The sequence below is a fragment of the Vipera berus genome, assembly GCF_964194415.1.
Source record: "Vipera berus genome assembly, chromosome: Z".
Lineage (NCBI taxonomy): Eukaryota > Metazoa > Chordata > Lepidosauria > Squamata > Viperidae > Vipera > Vipera berus.
In genome coordinates, this window is record NC_138205.1 from 22,056,225 (window position 1) to 22,076,037 (window position 19,813).

Below are 19,813 nucleotides of genomic sequence, written 5' to 3' on the forward strand. Positions count from 1 at the left end.
GCCAGATATCACAGTTGTAGAGAACAGAAGTGTACAGTTGATTGATATCGCTGTACCAGGAGATGCCAGAGTTGAAGAAAAAGAACTGGAAAAATTATGAAATACCGCAACCCGGCCATCGAAACTGCACGATTATGGATGAAACATGTAACAGTGATACCCATTGTCATCGGGGCACTGGGAACTATGTCCAAAAACTTTGCAAAACACATCAAGAAATTGCAGCTTCCTCCAGCAAAGCTACAAAAAACTGCGCTACTCGGAACATCTTACATTTTAAGGAGATACCTGGTTGATACCTAGGATGCTGGCAGCAACCCGTGTCAACCATTATTAGTGCCAGTCAATTTGAGTGTTCAGTTGACTGGGTGTCATGTTTTATGAATAAAAGTTTAATAATAATAATAATAATAATAATAATAATAATAATAATAATAATAATAATAATAATAATAATAATAATAATAAAATCAAAACTATCAGAAATCTCATAAAGTTACAAAGTTACATAAGATTCTAGTAATCTTTACATGTAGGATTTCATATAAGAATGAAATCTCATGAGATTTGAGAGGTTTTTTTTTTAAAAAATAAAATGCTTAAAATTTGAATATTGCAGTACTGCAACTGATGGGGCACATTGCCATTTTTATTTGTTGACTTATTTATGCTTTATGGTAGAAGGACACAGCTCATGAGTGCTTGGGGATTCTGCATCTCATTGAAAGGCATGTGGCAATTAGGGCACCCTTATCCAGCTTGGTGCCTCCAAATGTATTGGAGCACAGCTGTGAATTGTGGGAGTTTCCAGTGCCTCTAGAGAATACCAGATTGGGAATGCTGAACAAGGGGACAGAATTGGTAGGAAGGGGTAATGACTTTTCTTCAATTAATTTACATATCATACTTTCATTGGGTTTCTTTTTGTTATTCATATTTCTTTTGAGAACTTCCTTTGCTCTGTACTCTATATCCCAACATTCTTCTGATTTCTACAGTGGAAGTCAAACCTGATGATTTAAATGCAGCCATTCTAATTACCTTAGAATGTGACACATTAGTGGTTTTGGAATCTGTGGAGGGAAAAAATGTGGACATTAAAAATAGGGCAAATGCCTCCTTGGGTAATTCTCAGAAAATAAACTGTTGAACTGAGAAAGTAAATTGGAATAACTGCTGAAATCTGCTCTATTCTGGCAGTGCTGCTGAAGAAAAGTAAATTCCCCATTATGAACTAGACAAATATAAAACAATCGTATTCACTGTTTGTGGTAGTTACACAAAGTTTTCCATTGATTCCAAATGGAATGGCACTGCAAACATCATATACTGCCGTTCTATGCCTTTTCTTCTCTGGCATCTGTGAGCACCTGATAGGGGAAGGTTGATAATGCAGGCATCATATTTCTGCATCCATACTAGTACTAATTTATTTTTCCTTGCCTCCTTGGAAACGGCACCCTGTTCTGAGAAATGATATATAATTGTTGAAATTGGACTTGCTCAATCTTAGATGAGTGTGACTCCAAAGACTGACCAGGCTAGCAAGGGACAGAAGGCCAGTAAGGTGTGGCTATTGGAGGTGACGGCAGAGAACAGATCAGGTGGGCAGACAGGTTGGATCACATTCTTCCAGGAAGTGGCTGCCTTGTTAAAAATTTATTTTGCATGCTCCTAGATTTTCACTGAAGCAATACTGGATCATTACGGATTGAAAACCACCTTCTTCCTTGGAGTTGAGGCAGGGGCCCTGCTTCAGTATGAGAAGAGCTGCCTCTGTGTTCTGTTGCTTTATCATGCTTTTTCTAACACAGGGTAAGTAAGTTGGCCCTGTGTGTGTTTGTGTATTGGAATATTCTCTATTGGCCAAGAATGATTGGACAAACAAGGAATTTGTCTCCGCTGCATAAACTTTCAGTATGTGTATGTGTATAAGATCCTGTTTCTCTGAATTAAAGCAAGGAGATTGCTCATTTATAGTGGATATCTCAGAACAGGCCTTCTCCTGAGAAGGGACTCGGATTACAACAGTGCAATTCCTATACTTGAATTTTATTCTTAGGACTAAGAAGATGGAGTAAGAGCTAGTGATCAGACCATCTCTCCCACATCAGGCAGTATTTCTTTAGGAACACTTTGAACTTGCCCATATATTATTAAGATGATCACAAACCAGCTCAGAACTGTGGTCTAGCAGCTGAAAGAAAAAGACAAGGATATCTGTGGCCTTTCGTTGCTCTTTTCCAGAGGTACGTCCAAGAATATTTTAAGGAAGATTGGCATAACAAGGTCTAAAATTCTTATCCTTTTGCATTTTTATTTGGCATGGGAGAGAAACAAAAGCAGGCGATGGAGGTGTCTCACTGTTTGCAAAGCCTGTTCCACCAGGGTGTGTAACCAAGGTTTCAGAGCAGTGTGGGTTTCTTTGATCTGAAATAAGGTACATTTATGCCTGTATATTGAAAAAGGTAAGACTGGGGAAGAAAACTGATGATGGTAGCATTCTTGGGTTCCAATCCCTAAGCTCTTGATCTAGGATTTTTATCTCCACAAACAGACCGGCACAGCATGCTTAGCATAATGGTTGCCAGTTGTCCTTTCAGTGGTTGGCTTGCCTTGCATACTGAAAACAAGTTTGTTTTAAAATGAGAACAGCCAGCTCTTTGGTTTCTCTTTCACCTTGTACATTTCAGGCAAGGACATCTAGGTTTATAAGCATGTGTACAAAACAATTGACTTTTTTATTATTATTAAACGCTGTGAAATCTTCTAATCCAGAAAAGGTGAGGCTACCTTCCATTTCAACAGGATTCATGTTGACCTTTCATTTCTCAGTTAGATCAAATGATCCCATGACTTTTATGAAGTAAGGAAGGACTCACTGGAGAAGAGCCTAATGGTGGGAAAGATTGAGAGCAATAGAAGAAGGGGACGACAGAGAGTGAGGTGGCTGGATGGAGTCACTGAAGCAGTAGGCGTGAGCTTAAATGGACTCCAGAAGATGGTAGAGGACAGGAAGGCCTGGAGGAACATTGTCCATAGGGTTGTGATGGGTCAGACACGACTTCGCAGCTAACAACAACAAATATCCCTGATTGAATTGACTACTCTGGCCTTCAACAGAAAGAAGTTAATGAGTATCTGTGACTAGTGCAGTTTAGGGATGTTTTTTATTCTTTTACGTCGTGTTCCACAACTGAACTGAGCCATACCCACTTTTTGCAAAAAAAAAAAAAAAAGCTTCATGCAAAGTTTATTGGATCCTGGCTGTTTACTCAGATTGATTTCTTTTTCAAAAATAAGTTGCATTCTTTTATATGCTCTTGCTTCTCTGTTTCAGCTACCAAGAAAAAAGCAGCAACTCCCCTTATTCTTGCAAAATCTATCAGCCAAGGATGCTGTATAAAACTTAAAATAAATCAGCTTTAACACAAATTGTAGGCATGGTAGTTAACTTCTGAATGTGAGAGTTCATGTGACTGAATGTGGTACCATGTCAAGATAAAGACATGTCCCATAGAAAGGTAGTATGTTAGTGAAAACGATTGTGTGTCAGTTTTTTCCTCTAATACTGTGCCTTAGTTAAGAATTTTTTGGAATGTAAGACATAGAAGTGCACATTGTTATTTTCCAGATATCACAATTTATTAGGGAAACCATTTATTTATCCCTGAAAAGAAATGGCTTGGGTTGAGATTAAGATGTAGTTCACTACCAACTAATCTTACCAAAACTAATATCACAGATATTAATGAGATTTACTTCTACACATCCCTGTACAGAATTGTGTTATTAATTACATTGAAATCCATAGGATTGATGATTAAATTATCATTAGCTTATGGAACTGAATTAATTTATTAAAATTAATTCTAATTTTCATTTCTTCCTATATTTGGGTATTTTTTGCCTGAGGACAACTTCTTTGCTAAGGTTTTTTTTCTTTTTATTTAATTGACAAAAACCCCTTTCCTGGGCTTTCTGAATAAAATTTTTGGGTCAATGGGCAAAGGATGCATATTATAGATAAAGATGAAAACAAAAGCAGGAAGTTCAAATTCCTCACCTGTTCCTAATTACTAGATATGAGTCCAGATCAAAATTGTGTGTGTTCATATCTGCATGGACATTTGAACAAATGGGTACATGTTTTTGAAGTAAGCAAGATGATTCACTGTGCCCATTTCATACTCTTATTCCACATACCAGCAAGGCTGGTTCTAAAATGCTGACTTAGCAGCTGACAGCTGAATGCATGCTTTGTTTTCAATGTATTTAAAAAGTGCTCAAGCCCATTCAGTTCCAGATCAAGGCCTATTTGCAGAAGAATCTTACTGGTTTGGAAGGAGGAAGATTTTGCTAATCTTTCCTGCTGTTTGGGAGAATTATAGATACTGCAGAAATGCTCCAGGCTGAAAATGTAAGTCGGAAAGGCTGAGGAGGAAGAACAGGAAGTCCAAAACAATTAACTGTATATTCCATCAAAAGTATAGACAAGCTCTTCAGGGCAAATGGGGCAGAATTAATAAAGAGCGGAGGAACATCTGCAGAGAAAAATAACAAACAATTCCACAATCCTCTTTTAAAGGATTGATGAACCATTCCTTAGTGGTTAGTAGATAAGCTGCTATTTAATCTCTCTTCTTTGTTCTAACCTTCTATGGTTCAACCAAAGGTTAAAAGAAGTGGAACTTTCTGAGCCCCGAGACAAATCTCCCAGATGGGGTGCCCAATGGTGAAAGAATTCAGGTCTGCGTCTCCTTATGCCAAGTGAGACAACTGAGGAAGGTCACGAGAAAGGGAAGAGAGTAAAGTGGCAGCTTCTTTTCTGATGTTACCATTGTAGCAGCAGGTCTGGTCCTTAAAAAAGTTGCTGCTGTTGAACCATTAGATTTGGGAGGTATTTCTCTTTCCTTTCCAGTCAGGATGTAACCACATGTGTCTGCAGAATATATATTCCTTTCTCTTCTGAAATATTTTTTGACATAGAAGTGATTTAGTATGCTTGGTTGACAGCCTGGTTGAGGATACGGTCAAGGTTGGGTTTTGCTCAGTTTCAATTGGTCACTTTGCTGTTTCAAGGATTCCTCCTACACTCTGGTTGGTGGGTGTACTCATTTTGCCTTTGATTCCAGGAGAGAGTAAACACCCGCTTTCATTTGCTAGATATTATTTATGTTTCTTACACACATGAATTTAAAGAAAGGGTGAGATCTGCATGAAAAAGGGACTCTTTAAAAGTGGTAGATCTGTGCTGTGTTTGATCTAAACCAGGAAGGAGAACCAGGATCTGTCAAAGAAATTTCCTAACAGTGAGAACAATTAACTAGTGCACAGGTCTGCAACCCGTGGCTCCGGAGCCGCCTGCGGCTCTTTCAGCCGTCTCCTGCGGCTCCCAGTCCTCTGCCATGTGCAGTCCAAAGGAAAAAAAAGTGGGACTAAAAAAGTTCAACCAATCAATTCAAATATGCAGGGTAGGTGCATATCTTGCCTTGGCTCCACTCTTCAGTCAAACCCTGTTCTGCACATGCGGACACATTTTTTGCGGCTCCCAGTTTTTCCTTTTGTGAGGGAACCGGTTCCGAGTGGCTCTTTCACTGTTTCAGGTTGCTGACCCCTGAACTAGTGGAATGGCTTGCCTTCAGAGTTTGTGGATGATTCATCAATGGAGGATTTTAAGAAGAGACTTTGAAAATCTGGAATAGAATAGAACAGAACAGAACAGAGCAGAATAGAATAGAATCTTTACTGTGACTTTAAATTTACACTAATCAGCATACACTAAAATGAAATTTCATTGCATTCAGCTCTCAAAAAATACCATTATGCATCTACCTATATAGACACATATATATGACACAGAGAAACATCACAGTCTAGTTAGAATGTAATATACATGGTGGGGGAAAAAGAATCCTGCGAATTTAGAAAGCGGATGGCATAAGGAACAAAGCTGTTACAGAATCTAGTAGTTCTATAAATACTTTGAAACCTCCTCCCAGAGGGGAGCAATAGGAACAGACCATGAAGTGGGTGTTTGGGGCCTCTAACAATGCTCTGAGCTCTAAGCACATAGTGCTTATAAAGAGTATCCTGAATAATGGGAAGCGAGCTTCCTATAATCTTCTCAGTTGTCCTTACCACTCTCTGTATGGACCTTCTATCTGAGGCACTGCTACCACCAAATCAAATAGTGATAGCAGGTATAAGGTCTCCTGCTTAAGCAAGCTGTTGCACTAGAAGACATCCAAGGTCCCTTCCAATACTGTTATTCTATTATTCCTAACTGCATGTAACTGGTTTGGTTAACAATGTGTGCAATTGCAAGTTTTTCATTACTTCTGCAGATAAAGCTGTTTTGTCTGATTGAATAGGTAGCACTATTTTCCTACTCCACCAGCTACTGTACTTCTGGGTGTGTCTACCACAGCCACTTGCTGTCAAAGCTGCTGTTCCCTTTCAGCACAAGCTGAGGACAAAGCTCAGTTTTTAATGTTTCTCTTCCTGCTTCCCTATGCCTCACCTCCATGCCTGTGGCTGTCAGCCAGGTTATTTTGGGGCAAGGCTTTAATAGCAATAGCACTTAGACTTATATATCACTCCATAGTAATTTACAGCCCTCTCTAAGGAGTTTATGGTTTGCAGAGTCAGCATATTGCCCACAACAATCTGGCTCATCATTTTACTGACCTCGGAAGGATAGAAAGCTGAGTCAACCTTGAGCTGGTCAGGATCGAACTCCTGGCAGTGGAATGCAGAGTTAGCCTACAATACTACTTTCTAACCATTGTGCCACCACTGCTCTTCCTAGAAAAGCACTACATCTGTATTCAGACATAAGGTGATAGTTAGATACTTGATTCAGATTACTATTGTCCCTGTAACATGTTAATTGTGCAACTTATAGTAAAAGTAATAGCTAAAATGGCTGTTCTGGCATTTACCCTTCTCTATACCAATCTCAATGTACGTTAGGGAGAACAATTAGGATTGTTAGGATTTTGTCTCTCCTCCTGATGTTAGTAATAGCACTTAGATTTATATACCGCTTTATAGTGCTTTACAGCCCTCTCTAAGTGGTTTACAGAGTCAGCGTATTGCCCCCAGTAATCTGGGCCCTCATTTTACTGACCTCAGAAGGATGGAAGGCTGAGTCAATCTCGACCTGGTGAATATTGAACTGCTGAACAGTTGGCAGTCAGCAGAATTAGCCTGCAGTACTGCATTCTAACCACTGCGCCACTATAGCTCTGATCAATTGGAACAGAAACAAAACTTGGTGAAGCTCTCAATAGGCAACATAGGGCTTGGCAATTGGAACCAGGAACCTCCCTCCCCCCCGCCCAGGACTTTTCTTGGTGTACAAGTAATCCTTGATTAATAGTGGCATTTGGGACAAGAGTTCCCATCACTAAGAGATGCAGTTGCAAAGTGCAATGTGACATGGAAATTTGGGGATTTCTGGCTGCTGCCTTAAGTGACTGCCATAATGTCATTAAGTGTGACATCACATGGTCATTGTTTCTGACTTCCTGCTGGCTTCCCCATTGACCTTGCTTGTCAGAAGCTGGGAAGGTCACAAATAGTAATCAAATGATTGTGGGATACTGCGACCAATGTAATCATGAGCTGATTGCTGAGCATCTGGATTATGAGAGGGATGCTGCAACACCTAGAATGAAGACCGGTCATAGGTACCCTCATTTAGTGCTAGCCTTCTTTCTGGGAGAAGAGCAGGTGACATTGGCCTCCATTGATCTCTTTCCTATCACTAATTCTAACTTTTTTTTTCTAGAAAAAAAAATTCTTCTGGAAGGAAAAGCCAACATTGCTCCATAAAAGCATGAGACCACTCTGAATTATATATAACATATATCTTTCTAGCCAGCTGTAATAAATATTGCAAATATTCCAGCTTCTAAAGTTGCCAACTCATTTTGGGTTGTTGTTTTGTTCTTAATTTCCAGGATGCACAATCAGTGGTACCCAGTTAGCATCATCATCAATGATAACAAGCTAAATGAGTGTTTCTTCCCCTGCTTTGTTTGACGTCAGTTCTCAGGCAGATAGGTGTTAATGGCAATTCCTCAGCCTGTCACTACCTAAAAGTTACTTTGTAAAGTATTGGCACGTTATTTTTCACAACAGTTTAGTTTTTCTTCCTGGTTCTTTTACCTAACTGTCTGGTTCTCCAACTTTACAGATGTTTTTGTTTTCCTTCTTTGTACAGGTGCTCTGAAAAATGGAATTCCAAACAGTGAGTATCAACTGTTTTTTGGTTGTAACTGTTGTAACATGCATTTTTTTGGTTGTAACAGTTATGAAAATAACTTGCTTTCTCTATGATATGCATGCTTCTGTTGCTATAATTAAGGGTTTGGGGAAGATCAAATTGATATAATCAGTGCCAAAATATTTTACAGATAACTATTGGCATAGCCAAACTTTGTTATGAAGCCTATTAGCTATCGGGGTGACGGTAGATGATTTCAGAGAAACCATTCAAAAATGTTGAAAGAGATCACGGAGAGATAATTGTAAGGCTGTTACTTCGTGTATTATTTTTATAATTTAAGAGCCAAGCTCAGAGACAGCACTTAGCTAATCTTAAAAAGGCAAACCAGGACCTTCTTTGAGCTTGGTTTGGGGAGCCACCACAAAATATAGAGCTGTAGGATGGACAGAGAAGAAGGGCAAAATGCATCCTAGAAGATGAAAACTAGTCTACTTTGTGTCATTGCCAAGAAAATGACATGGATGTGTGATTTGAATCAAGGAAGATTTTACATATTCTGCTTTGCAGTTTACCTAAGGGCGATGTGTAATACATGCGAACACCTCTATGTAGACTATGCCAGGAAATCTATTCCACAGACATAAAAGAACTATTTTTATTGAAATTGTTTATAATAACACAAGCTTGCATGCTGTATTCCCCTTTGTTATATCTCAGGGAATCAAAGAGGCACTTGTATGAGTGATTCCTAATGTTACCTTTTTTTTCTCAGGGCTTAAAAAAAATCTTTCAGCCCCCTTTGCCTAGGTAATGGTCCCCGTCAAGATCACCTTCCTCACTTTCTCATGTCTACAATACTGAAACTTAATCTCAACCAGCTTTTGCTGACTGAAGCAATAGAGCAGACATGTTAAATTCGCGACGTCACGTGACGTTGCTCAACGTTTTGGGAGAGTTTTGCCATTGGGGTGGGCGCGGCTTCTTGATAACAGCAATGGGGTGGGTGCGGCTTCTGTATGACGTGTCCGGCCCATGGGCCAGCAGTTTGACACCCCTGCAATAGAGGAACAAAATAGATGCAAAGCTCAAAATAGCACGAAATAGGAAAAGACATAGCTAAACATGGAGCATTAAAAATACAGAATTATAGATTTTCTGGCCTTCTGAAAGCAAATGAAGGAAGGAGCTCATTTACATTTTCTGAGGTGGGATTTAAGCCTGTATATTGACCTTTCACCAAATTGCCATGACAAGGTCAATGAGATGAAAGCAGTGTTAAGGTGGCCACTAATATACCAGGGATGGGCAGCCAAGAGCTGGAGGGTCTGTGTGTGGCCCTCAGCATCCCTTTTGTGCCCCATCATAAGCCCCCCCCAAATACTGCTGCTGAAATCTGATGGCAAAATCTTATGATAGACATAATATACTACATTGGAATATAAATTGCATTTAATACTTAACAAACTGCTTGAAACTTTAGCTAGAACACCAGGGAAACTTCTCAACACATAGAGGCCAATCTTAGAGGCGCTTTCCTTTAATACAGTTTAGAAAATGATAAAGTTTAAAGCCTTCTTGGAACCCTTTGAAAGTTTGACTTGAAACAAATTAAAGTTGAAACTTTGCCAATGAACAGATTACTATTAATTTACCTTTAAGTTAAACCCAATTTAATAAATAGATGTGATTAAACCTTACTATAGGTCTACCTTTACATCTGACCAATACATCATTAATATATATTATTAATAATAATAATACCTCAAGATCACAAGACATTGGCTTTATTCTTATTCTTCCCCTCTGCAGTTTGAGTATAAAGTGTAAAAGACTAAACAAAGATTTTTGTAGACATCCCAGCCTTTGAACTACCCAAGGAACTGAAACAGCAAAGTTTAACTGTTGGGCAAACTTCCACGCCAGCCGCCTTTCTTTCCTCTCACTTTGCCTCTTTTTAACCTCACACCCCACCTTCTGTAAGGGAAGACAAAAGGCTCATTCACCCTCTTATAAAACATGACCTCCATGTTTATGTGTCTCCCACTGCCACCATCAATTTCCACACCACATGGTCTGACCCAGCCAATCAAGCCACACTCTGGCTGTGGTGCTCTGGCACCTCGTGGCTCCTCCTAGAGGAGGCAGACAGCACTGGAGGGGACCACGGTCACACCATACCACCAGCGGGGTATTTTCAAAAACAAACAAGGAAAGGAAAACAATAGGAAAAGAACCCAACTTTGGAAAATCCATTGAAAAAAGGTGCCGGAACTCTGTTCCTGTGCATTCTATGACAAAAAAGCCCTCTCTCTCTCTCTCTCTCTCTCTCTCTCTCTCTCTCTCTCTCTCTCTCTCTCTCTCTCTCTCTCTCTCTCTCTCTCTCTCTCTCTCTCTCTCTCTCTCTCTCTCATCTGTAGGTAAAGGTAAAGCTTCCCCTGCACATGCGTGCTAGTCGTTTCCAACTCTAGGGGCTGGTGCTCATCTCCGTTTCAAAGCCGAAGAGCCAGCGCTTGTCCGAGGACGTCTCCGTGGTCATGTGGCCGGCATGACTAGATGCCAAAGGCGCACGGAACACTGTTACTTTCCCACTGGAGTGGTCCCTATTTTTCTACTTGCATTTTTTTACGTGCTTTCAAACTGCTAGGTTGGCAGAAGCTGGGACGCGTAATAGGTGCTCACTCTGTTACGCGGCACTTGGGATTCAACCCGTCAAACTGCCGACCTTCTGATCGACAAGCTCAGTCCTAACCAACTGAGCCACCGCATCCCTTCCATCTATATCTATATCTATATCTATATATGTATACATATACATATATGTATCTCTCTCTCTCTCTGATCTATCTATCTATCTATCTATCTATCTATCTATCTATCTATCTATCTATCTATCTATCTATCTATCTATCATCTTTCTATCTATCAGATCTTTATTATGTAAGTTATCTAGGGCCATTTAGAAATATGCTTCTTGCCTTCCCTGGTACCAAAAGTTACCAAAAAAGAAATGCTTCAATTTTTTTTACTGGAATTAGGAAAAAAAACATACAGCGTGGTTGCCTTATGACCCACTATTTTTATTTTTTTAAAGCTTTCCCTTAGCATGCCATAAACATCTTTTGCCTGGAAGCGCCTTTTGACTTCCAGATGCAAGACTGATAAAACACAAAGCAGGCCCAGCAGGTTTTCTCATATTTATTTGCTACTTCTAATACTACAGTTGACTACTGCTACTGCAGGGTAGAAGAAATGTTTTGCAATCAGTACTGACTTGGAGGCACACACACAAAAGTGGCAGTTAAGTTTTACATCATTTACATAATTTTGGGTATTTTTCGGTCCCAAAGAATTGCAATGAATGGAGCAATTGATAACATGATTATTACCAGGGCAATCCATTCAACCTATTTCGGGTGGGGGATATAAAGCCTAAATAATCCATTATGTTTGCTCTCATACCCATCAATGGAAATTTATCCTTTTCTTTAAAAATATGGAAGAGATACTTTAAACCCCTGGAGGACATTTCATTCTTTAATGTATTTCAACCCCCAGCCTCCAAATACCCCTAAAATGGGCTAACAGTTTTGAGCCTTCCCTTTTATTTGCATATTATTCCCACTACCCCACGGGTGTCAAACTCAATTTCATTGAGGGCCGCATCAGCATTGCGGTTGCCCTCAGGGGGCCGGGTGGGTGTGGCCTGGGTGGGCGTGGCCTGCTGGGTGGGCGTGGTTAGAGCATGTATGGCCTACTGGATGGGCATGGCCAGCTCTACATCGTTCGCATCAAGGGTGCCTATGGGAGCCTGGGCAGGAGTGGGACAGATCTGAGGCTCTCTGGGCCAAGGCCAAGGCAGTGGGGGCCGTTCCCTCACTGTTTCCAGGATGGCTTCGCGGGCCACATGAAACCACTTCGCGGGCTGCATCCGGCCCCCGGGCCTTGTGTTTGACATGTCTGCACTACCCACTTTATATACAGTGTAATTCGGATTGGAATGTGAAATACCTCCTTGCCTCTGCCTCTGCATCAGGGACAGGGAACTATTTGGGATAGGGCAAGGTGGTGACACAGCGTTGTCAACCGAGGGTTACAGCCAAGCTTTTTTTCTGTCTTCCATGTTTAGAATTTTTAAATAGCAAAGGAGGTGTGCTATTTTAAATGGGGCTTGAATGATCCTATTTTGGTAGAGGGTTCAAAATTGTCTCTTGCTGCTCAGTTTTAATGCAGAGATTTGAGAGGTTTTGGAACTATACCATATCTACATATCTGCACAAATTTATGAGGTCTGTATTCAGCCCTGTGGGCTTCCCATTCCTATTTAATTTGGCACCTTACTTACAAAGTGCGGGGTGCGGTGGCTCAGTGGGTTAGGATGCTGAGCTTGTCGATCAAATGGTCGGCAGTTTGGCGGGTCGAATCCCGAGTGCCGGGTAACAGAGTGAGTGCCTGTTACTTGTCCCAGCTTCTGCCAACCTAGCAGTTCGAAAGCACGTAAAAATGCAAGTAGAAAAATAGGGACCACTACAGTGGGAAGGTAACAGCATTCCGTGTGCCTTTGGCATCTAGTCATGCTGGCCACATGACCATGGAGACGTCCTCGGACAAACGCTGGCTCTTCGGCTTTGAAACGGAGATGAGCACTGGCCCCTAGAGTTGGAAACGACTAGCACGCATGTGTGGGGGAACCTTTACCTTTACCTTTACTTACAAAGTAATTAACTAGGGGCACTGACAGGAGGGTTAAAATACTTGGGTGGCAGTATGACTGCATGATTGGAGCTCTGTTCTTTTTTCATATATATCATACATGCAGCCCATGTAACAACCCCCCCCCCCAAAAAAAGCTTGAGTTAGGTGGCTGTACTCACAATCCTGTATTTTCGACTCCTCCCTTGGACACTTCTGTGATTAATAAACAAATAATCACATTGAAAAGTTTGACAGATTTGTAATTGGTTACGTAAGTTTTACAATCAAAGTCACAGTTTCAGATGAAAAGATAGGCTTGTTTATTTTGTTTTTTTTTTGTTCATTCTAATCTCAGATTTACTTAGTCAGAAAATTACATGCCCATTTATTTTGCTTCCTCATTTCTTTCTAGGAGATGATGAAAAAGGTACTCAAACAGGTAAGTGGCACTCAAACAGGTAACAAGGGGAGGGACTTCCTCAATTGTACACGGGTTTCCTACAATTGAACTCTATAAAAGGCAGGAAAGATATAGCAGCTCCACAAGGAAGGCATTGTAAGAACAACCTCACTGAAAACAATTTAATATAGAAATCTTCCTGAATTAACACATGTGGGTTCTCTCAGGTTTAACATCCATGCTTGCTTTCCTTCTGCTCATTGTTCCTGTTTTTGGCAAGTATAAACTGCTGTTTTGTGTTAGCAAAAGAATTGTGCTCTTTTCTGCCCAACAAATGAACAACTGTCTGTCATATCTTCTTCATTAACGTGTATCTTTTGTTTCAAGAATGGGTAGATGGTGTTTTGTCCAGCCATGCAGTCATGTGTTAACCTTCATCATTTTGCAGTTTCTAAAGCTCGGAGAGGGAGAGGGAGTGTCTAGTGATGTGATGACATCATAGGGGGATTAGTGCTGAAAAAACCCCACTTCTTTGTTGTCAGGATTTGTCAGGCGGGAACAACCAGGAACACATGTGTAGAGTTCAAACTAACTGCTTTATTGTGTTCTGTCTATAACACAGGAATCTTCTCAATCTGGTAGCCTATTCTTGGGAACAAATAGATAAGGAAGTCTGCAAACAACTTGAGGGGAGGGTGTCTCAGAGTCATAGCATGGAAAATTAATTATTTTACTTGCACACTTTGTGAGTGTCATGAGGGGACCCCAAAATTGAGATCATGGGTCCGTACTCCAATCCTGATATGGACTAGGTGCTGGAAGAACAGGTGGGAGAGCTGGTAAGGAAAGGGGGATTTATTAGGGGTCAAACCTGACAAAGTGGAATAAAACAATACCATCTCTTTTTAACTTTTAACATATTGTTTATCAGAATTTTTCAATAAAAACAAAATAAAAGTAAATAAGAAAAAGAGAATTAAGGAAAAAGAAAAAGAAAAAAGAAAACACATAATTATGCTAGTTTCTGGTGTTTACTTCTGGTTTCTGGCAAAATAAATCAGCCATTCTATGAAATAGATTTGCTTTACAACCATGGGGTTCACTTAATAACCACAGTGTTCACTTAAGGACCATAGCATTGAGTTAACAACTACCACAACATCACAAGTGTCTTGTGATGCCTTGACTTACAACAATAATTATTATAACCATCATTCTGGACTCAATTATGGTTGTAAGTTGAGGACTTCCTGTAATGTAATCATCATCATCATTGCCCCCCAAACTGTAAATAAGTGGCACTACTCCAGCTGCCAAAAGGTTTTCCATTCTCAAGTTATAGTTTGGTGAACAAGAAGAATTTGCATAGCTCTTGACCTTTATTATTTTGATAATTTACAATCCAGAAAGCCCTATAATTGTGAGGCCATTTTCCATTTTCTACAACTTTTAAGTTTTTTTTCTCTCTCTCTCTTTTGCACAACTGCCTTTTTTGCCAGTCTGTGGTCAGATAGTGAATCAGAACCGTATTGTGGGGGGAGAAGATGCCTCTCTGAATGCTTGGCCATGGCAAGCCAGCCTCCAGTACGAAAGGAAGCATGTCTGTGGAGCGACCCTCATCAGCTCTGAATGGTTACTGACGGCAGCCCATTGCTTCCCTAAGTGAGTAAGTGAGAGACGGTGTGGAATTGCACTGGCTTCAGCCATAGCTGCATAAGCAGCCATCTACTGGAAGCAAATAAAAGCAGCATATGAGGTTCTTCATTTTGTTCAAAAAGAAAGCTGCTGGTTCTATGAGATCTGCTCATTGTGTATGCCATCCTGCTTCAGCCAGAAGTGTTGGATTCAATTCCTGGAAAATCTGAAAATTGTAGGCCAACATATCTACTAGAGAACCCGATTAGGAATGTCTGAGGTACAGTAAACAGACAACCAAGCTCAGAGCAGAAAGGATTCCACAATTCAACCCTGAGCTACATATATTCTCTTCTATTGGAATAATGACTGTCTCTGGGAAACCTTGGATAACCAGGAGGGATATGAAATGGGTGGAATGGCTGGATTTCTCAAGTAGAAATTCTCCACCCTCAAAAATTGAGCCAGATAACCAAAGTGGATAATTGAAGACAAGTGCTACAGAATTTTCCTGAAAGGTCTAATTCTTCATTGTGGTTCCCAACAGGAATGCAGAACTCTCTAATTACCAAGCCAACTTGGGAAACTACCAGCTTTTGCATCCAGACCCAAATGCTGTGTGGCTGAGATTGTCCCACGTGGCTGTGCATGAGAACTATGCCGGAGATGGATCCAGCGGGGACATAGCTCTGGCTCAGCTAGAGCATCCTGTCCATTTCACCCAAAGTATCCTTCCAGCCTGTCTCCCTGATGCCAAAGTCCAGTTTTCAAAGGGCACCCTTTGCTGGGTGACAGGGTGGGGATCACCTGCATATGGAGGTGAGGAAAGTTGTGGGATAAAGATCTGAAAAAGAGAAAGTGGTTGTTCTTTAGCACAGAGAGCTCTTGGACTCTAATGAGATGAACCAAGACAGGAAATGTAAACAAAATGGATACACTGCATGGTATTTGGGAACTAGCTAAGAGTCTTTTTAAAATTTAATGTTGCTTGTGTTTCCTTTGTACCAAGACCACTCAGCATTTCAAAGGATGGCATAAAATAAGGATTCCTACAATAAATAAATATTGTAGTTAAATAAGATCATAAGCAGCATGTGGTTAAGAGGAAGGTTTTTGATTGAGAAGAATTTAATGGGATTTCGATATTTAGAAGTGGAAATCGGCACAAAGCTTATGTAGACATGTTTTTTTTAATGATAACCCCATTATTACTATTAGTGGAATTTGTAAAATACATACACAGATATTGGCATTGATCTTACATTTTGTTTACTTGCTTCTGCTTGTTTTGATTAGGATATCTTCTTCTTTTTCTCTATATTAAGCAATGAACTAAAATAATAATAATAATAATAATAATAATAATAATAATAATAATAATAATAATAATAATAATAATAATAATAATAATACAGATGGCCCTGTCCATGTCCCTTTCACAGCAGCAATAGAAGTTTCTTAGTCAAATCCAACATTTTCAACCTTGGCACCTTTAAGATGGTGGACTTCAATTCTCAGAATTCCCTAGCCAGAATGCAACTACATTACATAAAATTGAGTGAGGTTTTTTTTCCAATGGCTCTATGGCTGGGTGATGCCCTTCTTTTGATGCTCAAAGACCAAGTGGGATCCTGTGCTCCTTACATATGAAAATTTCAAGAATTTGAAACAATGGCTGTAGGAGGGCAAATGACAAAAGTAACATTGCAACAAGAGAGCGTGTTAGTATACCATCTACTTATATAAAAGGGGTAGAGCTTTCAACAGGATGAACAACATGACTTTTGTCACTTTGATAAAGGTGGTGGATCCTATAGATGTTTTTGCTCTGAAAGGTGGCAGTCTGGTGAGGTGGTGGTCAGGATCTGGGTTGGGGAGACTAAAAAGTGTGGCCATTCTTTGAAATGGAAAATATAACCTTTCTTGGCAGTATGTCACTTATTGTAAACTGCTTAATTTCTCATACTTATTTTTGATTACTTGTCATCCTGTGGAAAATGTATCTTTCACTAAAGAAATCGGGTCAGCTACTCAGAGCCCACTCAGAGCCATTGCTACCAACCTTCCTATATAACCATCAGAGCAATTAATTAAGGTATCTGACAAGAAAAGGGAACACTGTGTATTTTAGTCCTGCCTTAGGCATAAAGCCAGCTGGGTTATCTTGTGCCAGTCATTTTCTCACAGCCTGAGGAAGGAGACAGTGGCAAACCACTTCTGGGAAATCTTTGCAAGAAAACTGCAGGGACTTGTCCAGGCTGTCTCTGAGAATTGGATGCGACTGAGCAGGGGAAAATAATAGTAATAACCTTAACAATAATGATGTATTTTTTTCTTCAAGCCACTCTGGGAGGTCCTAAAACATTGCAGCAGGTCCAGTTGCCATTGATAGACACCATGACCTGTGATGCCCTCTTTCACATTGGTACGAATATCAGTCCCACCACCAGAGAGATCCAGGATGACATGTTCTGTGCTGGCTATGCTGAGGGAAAAAAAGATGCTTGCTTGGTAAGAGAGGACGTTGATGGACGTAGTATGGAATGGCATTTTCAAAGAATATTCAAGGATGGAGAAATCATAAGAGTGTGCTAAAATGCCTAACCAACTTTTCCTATTAGTCATGATGCACCTTCCTTTGAAGTGGTTGAGGCTCTTGGATTTTTCTTCCTTTTCTCATAGCACTATGCCATTCTCAACAGAGATTGCTGCTTCTTTTCTTCACTTCTTGGAATGGCTGTGTAGCCCTCTGATGCTATGAGACATATGGCTATTCCAGGAAGTATCAGAACTGGCAATTTAGCAAATGCATTTAGAGTAGAACAAGAATTTGCTGATTGTGTTCTCCAATAGGAATTTTAGCTCTGCCTATTCCACTAGAAAAGTGATGGAATGTCTTGGTAAAATTGTAGCATTATAGTGTTTTCATGCTGTCCAGGATGTGCATAAAAGAGAACAAATAATCTGTGTTAATAGACTCTTATTGCTTACTTTTGTCAACTAGGGTGACTCTGGAGGTCCATTAGTCTGCCAAGCGGATGGTGCCTGGTTTGTTGCTGGCATTGTAAGCTGGGGTGATCTGTGTGGACTCTCCAACCGCCCAGGAGTTTACACCCGTGTTAGTTTTTATCAAGACTGGATTCAGACTCACTTCCGTCAGGTGAAATTTGGTCTTGTGAATGTCACTTATTACCGAGTTGCTTCATCTGAAGCTACCTCAAGCCAAGTCCTCAAAAAATTCAGTTTCGTCCTGCTTCTGATCTCCTGTTTAATCATCATTTTCTGAGACAGATTGGGAATTGGATGTTCTGGTGCTTTTATTTACCAAACTGAGATTTTATGGGAAAATAAATCTTAACCAAAATCTCCTTGCGACAGCAGCCTCTTCCACTAAAAAAGACATTTATGGAGGTTTATGGAAACACCAACAGCTTCTATCCTTGATGCAGCATTAGAAATCCATTTCTTCCAAATGAATGGATTATGAAATGTGGAGTTTTTTTTATCTTCCATCAAGTTCGACCATAGAATATTATGGATTTCTAGGGCATTAGAGACGTGGAGAAATATTTTATTAGTGAGAGAGTGAGATTTCTTCGTTTTGTTCTGTTCATCTGACTCTCTGAAGGAGAACAAGGGCTCTCATGTTTGTTCCTTACAGGTGCCATTCATATAACTTCATGAATACACACACACACACACACTAAAGTGCTACTTTTTATCAACAGCTTCTTTCCAAAGATAACAAGAAAAGGAAATATGGAAGAGCCCCTCTATTCAAGTCATATTGAACTTTCATAAAGTTTTCTGGGTAGCATTTGGCTGGTACTGCTCTAACCCAACAGTTCTGTTCTGTTCTAAATTTGAAATGGTGGGGGAAGTGATGTAGTAAAACAGCTAAATTCAAACCCTGTTTCAGACTAGAATCATCATCTGAGGAATATCATTTTGCCACAGTGTCTACCTCTGACTTAGCCTTAGACTTGATAGACTCATACAGTTGAATGAAATTGTAGGATCCTGATGTTGTAGAATGGTAGGTAGATCATACTACTTGAAAATGCAGGCAGGGAAGTGCTTTTGGTTATCTTCCCACATTTTCCCCCAAATAATACATTAAGAAGGGGAAAAAATGAAATAGATCCACAGTGGCTTTTACAATAGTTGACAACATATAGTCATTTCTCTGGAAGTATTAGAAATATTGGCAAATATGTGTGTGTATCAATTGGGAAGAAGGCTGGGCCTTCTTCCCAACTGATTTTACTTTTTAAAATCTATGCCTGAGATTGTAAGAGACTTTCCCTCATCTCTTTATATAGCATCCTTGTTAGGAATAATTTAAATAATAATTGGAGAAAGTACTACAAAGAACCACAAATTCTTATTGGACTTTTGGGCAATCCATTCAGCTAAGTATTTCAGGTATGTTTTCTTAGCACTGGTTGTGTTTTACGGGAAGTAAAATATGCTTTATAATGAGAAAATATGCTTTTAAGAAGAAAGTGCAGATGAACAGAAATTTTGCCAGGTTCCTGGTATATTCATTTTTTTATTTTATTTTAATTCCATTTATATCCCACCCTTCTCTGAAGATTCAGGGCGGCTTACAAGCTTAGCAGTACAGTACATTCATGTACAGTACAGTACATTCATGTTTTCATTTTCTTTGTGAAGAAAATAAATAATTACTTTGTAATTAGATATGTGCAATTTTCTTTGCAGACTTATGAAAATGGTTAGCTATTTTGTTTTTAACTTCTCACTTTAGCCAACAAACTTGGGACTTCCTGGAAGTCCTAATTCCAAGTAAAATCCTGCTTGGCTAAAGAGATCGATGAAGTATTTCC

At 39.8% G+C, this 19,813-nt stretch overlaps 1 protein-coding gene across 1 annotated transcript; it reads left to right on the forward strand.

Moving 5' to 3' along the window:
• Positions 1-1,634: 1,634 nt before the first annotated feature.
• On the forward strand, positions 1,635-18,506 carry LOC308677207 (serine protease 27-like). Its single transcript, XM_081343423.1, has 7 exons — positions 1,635-1,815; positions 8,231-8,257; positions 13,341-13,367; positions 14,828-14,990; positions 15,511-15,782; positions 17,305-17,474; positions 17,968-18,506. Exons 1-7 carry the CDS (start codon positions 1,761-1,763, stop codon positions 18,247-18,249), a joined length of 996 nt encoding a protein of 331 aa, XP_081199549.1. The 5' UTR covers positions 1,635-1,760; the 3' UTR covers positions 18,250-18,506.
• The last annotated feature ends 1,307 nt before the right edge of the window (positions 18,507-19,813 follow it).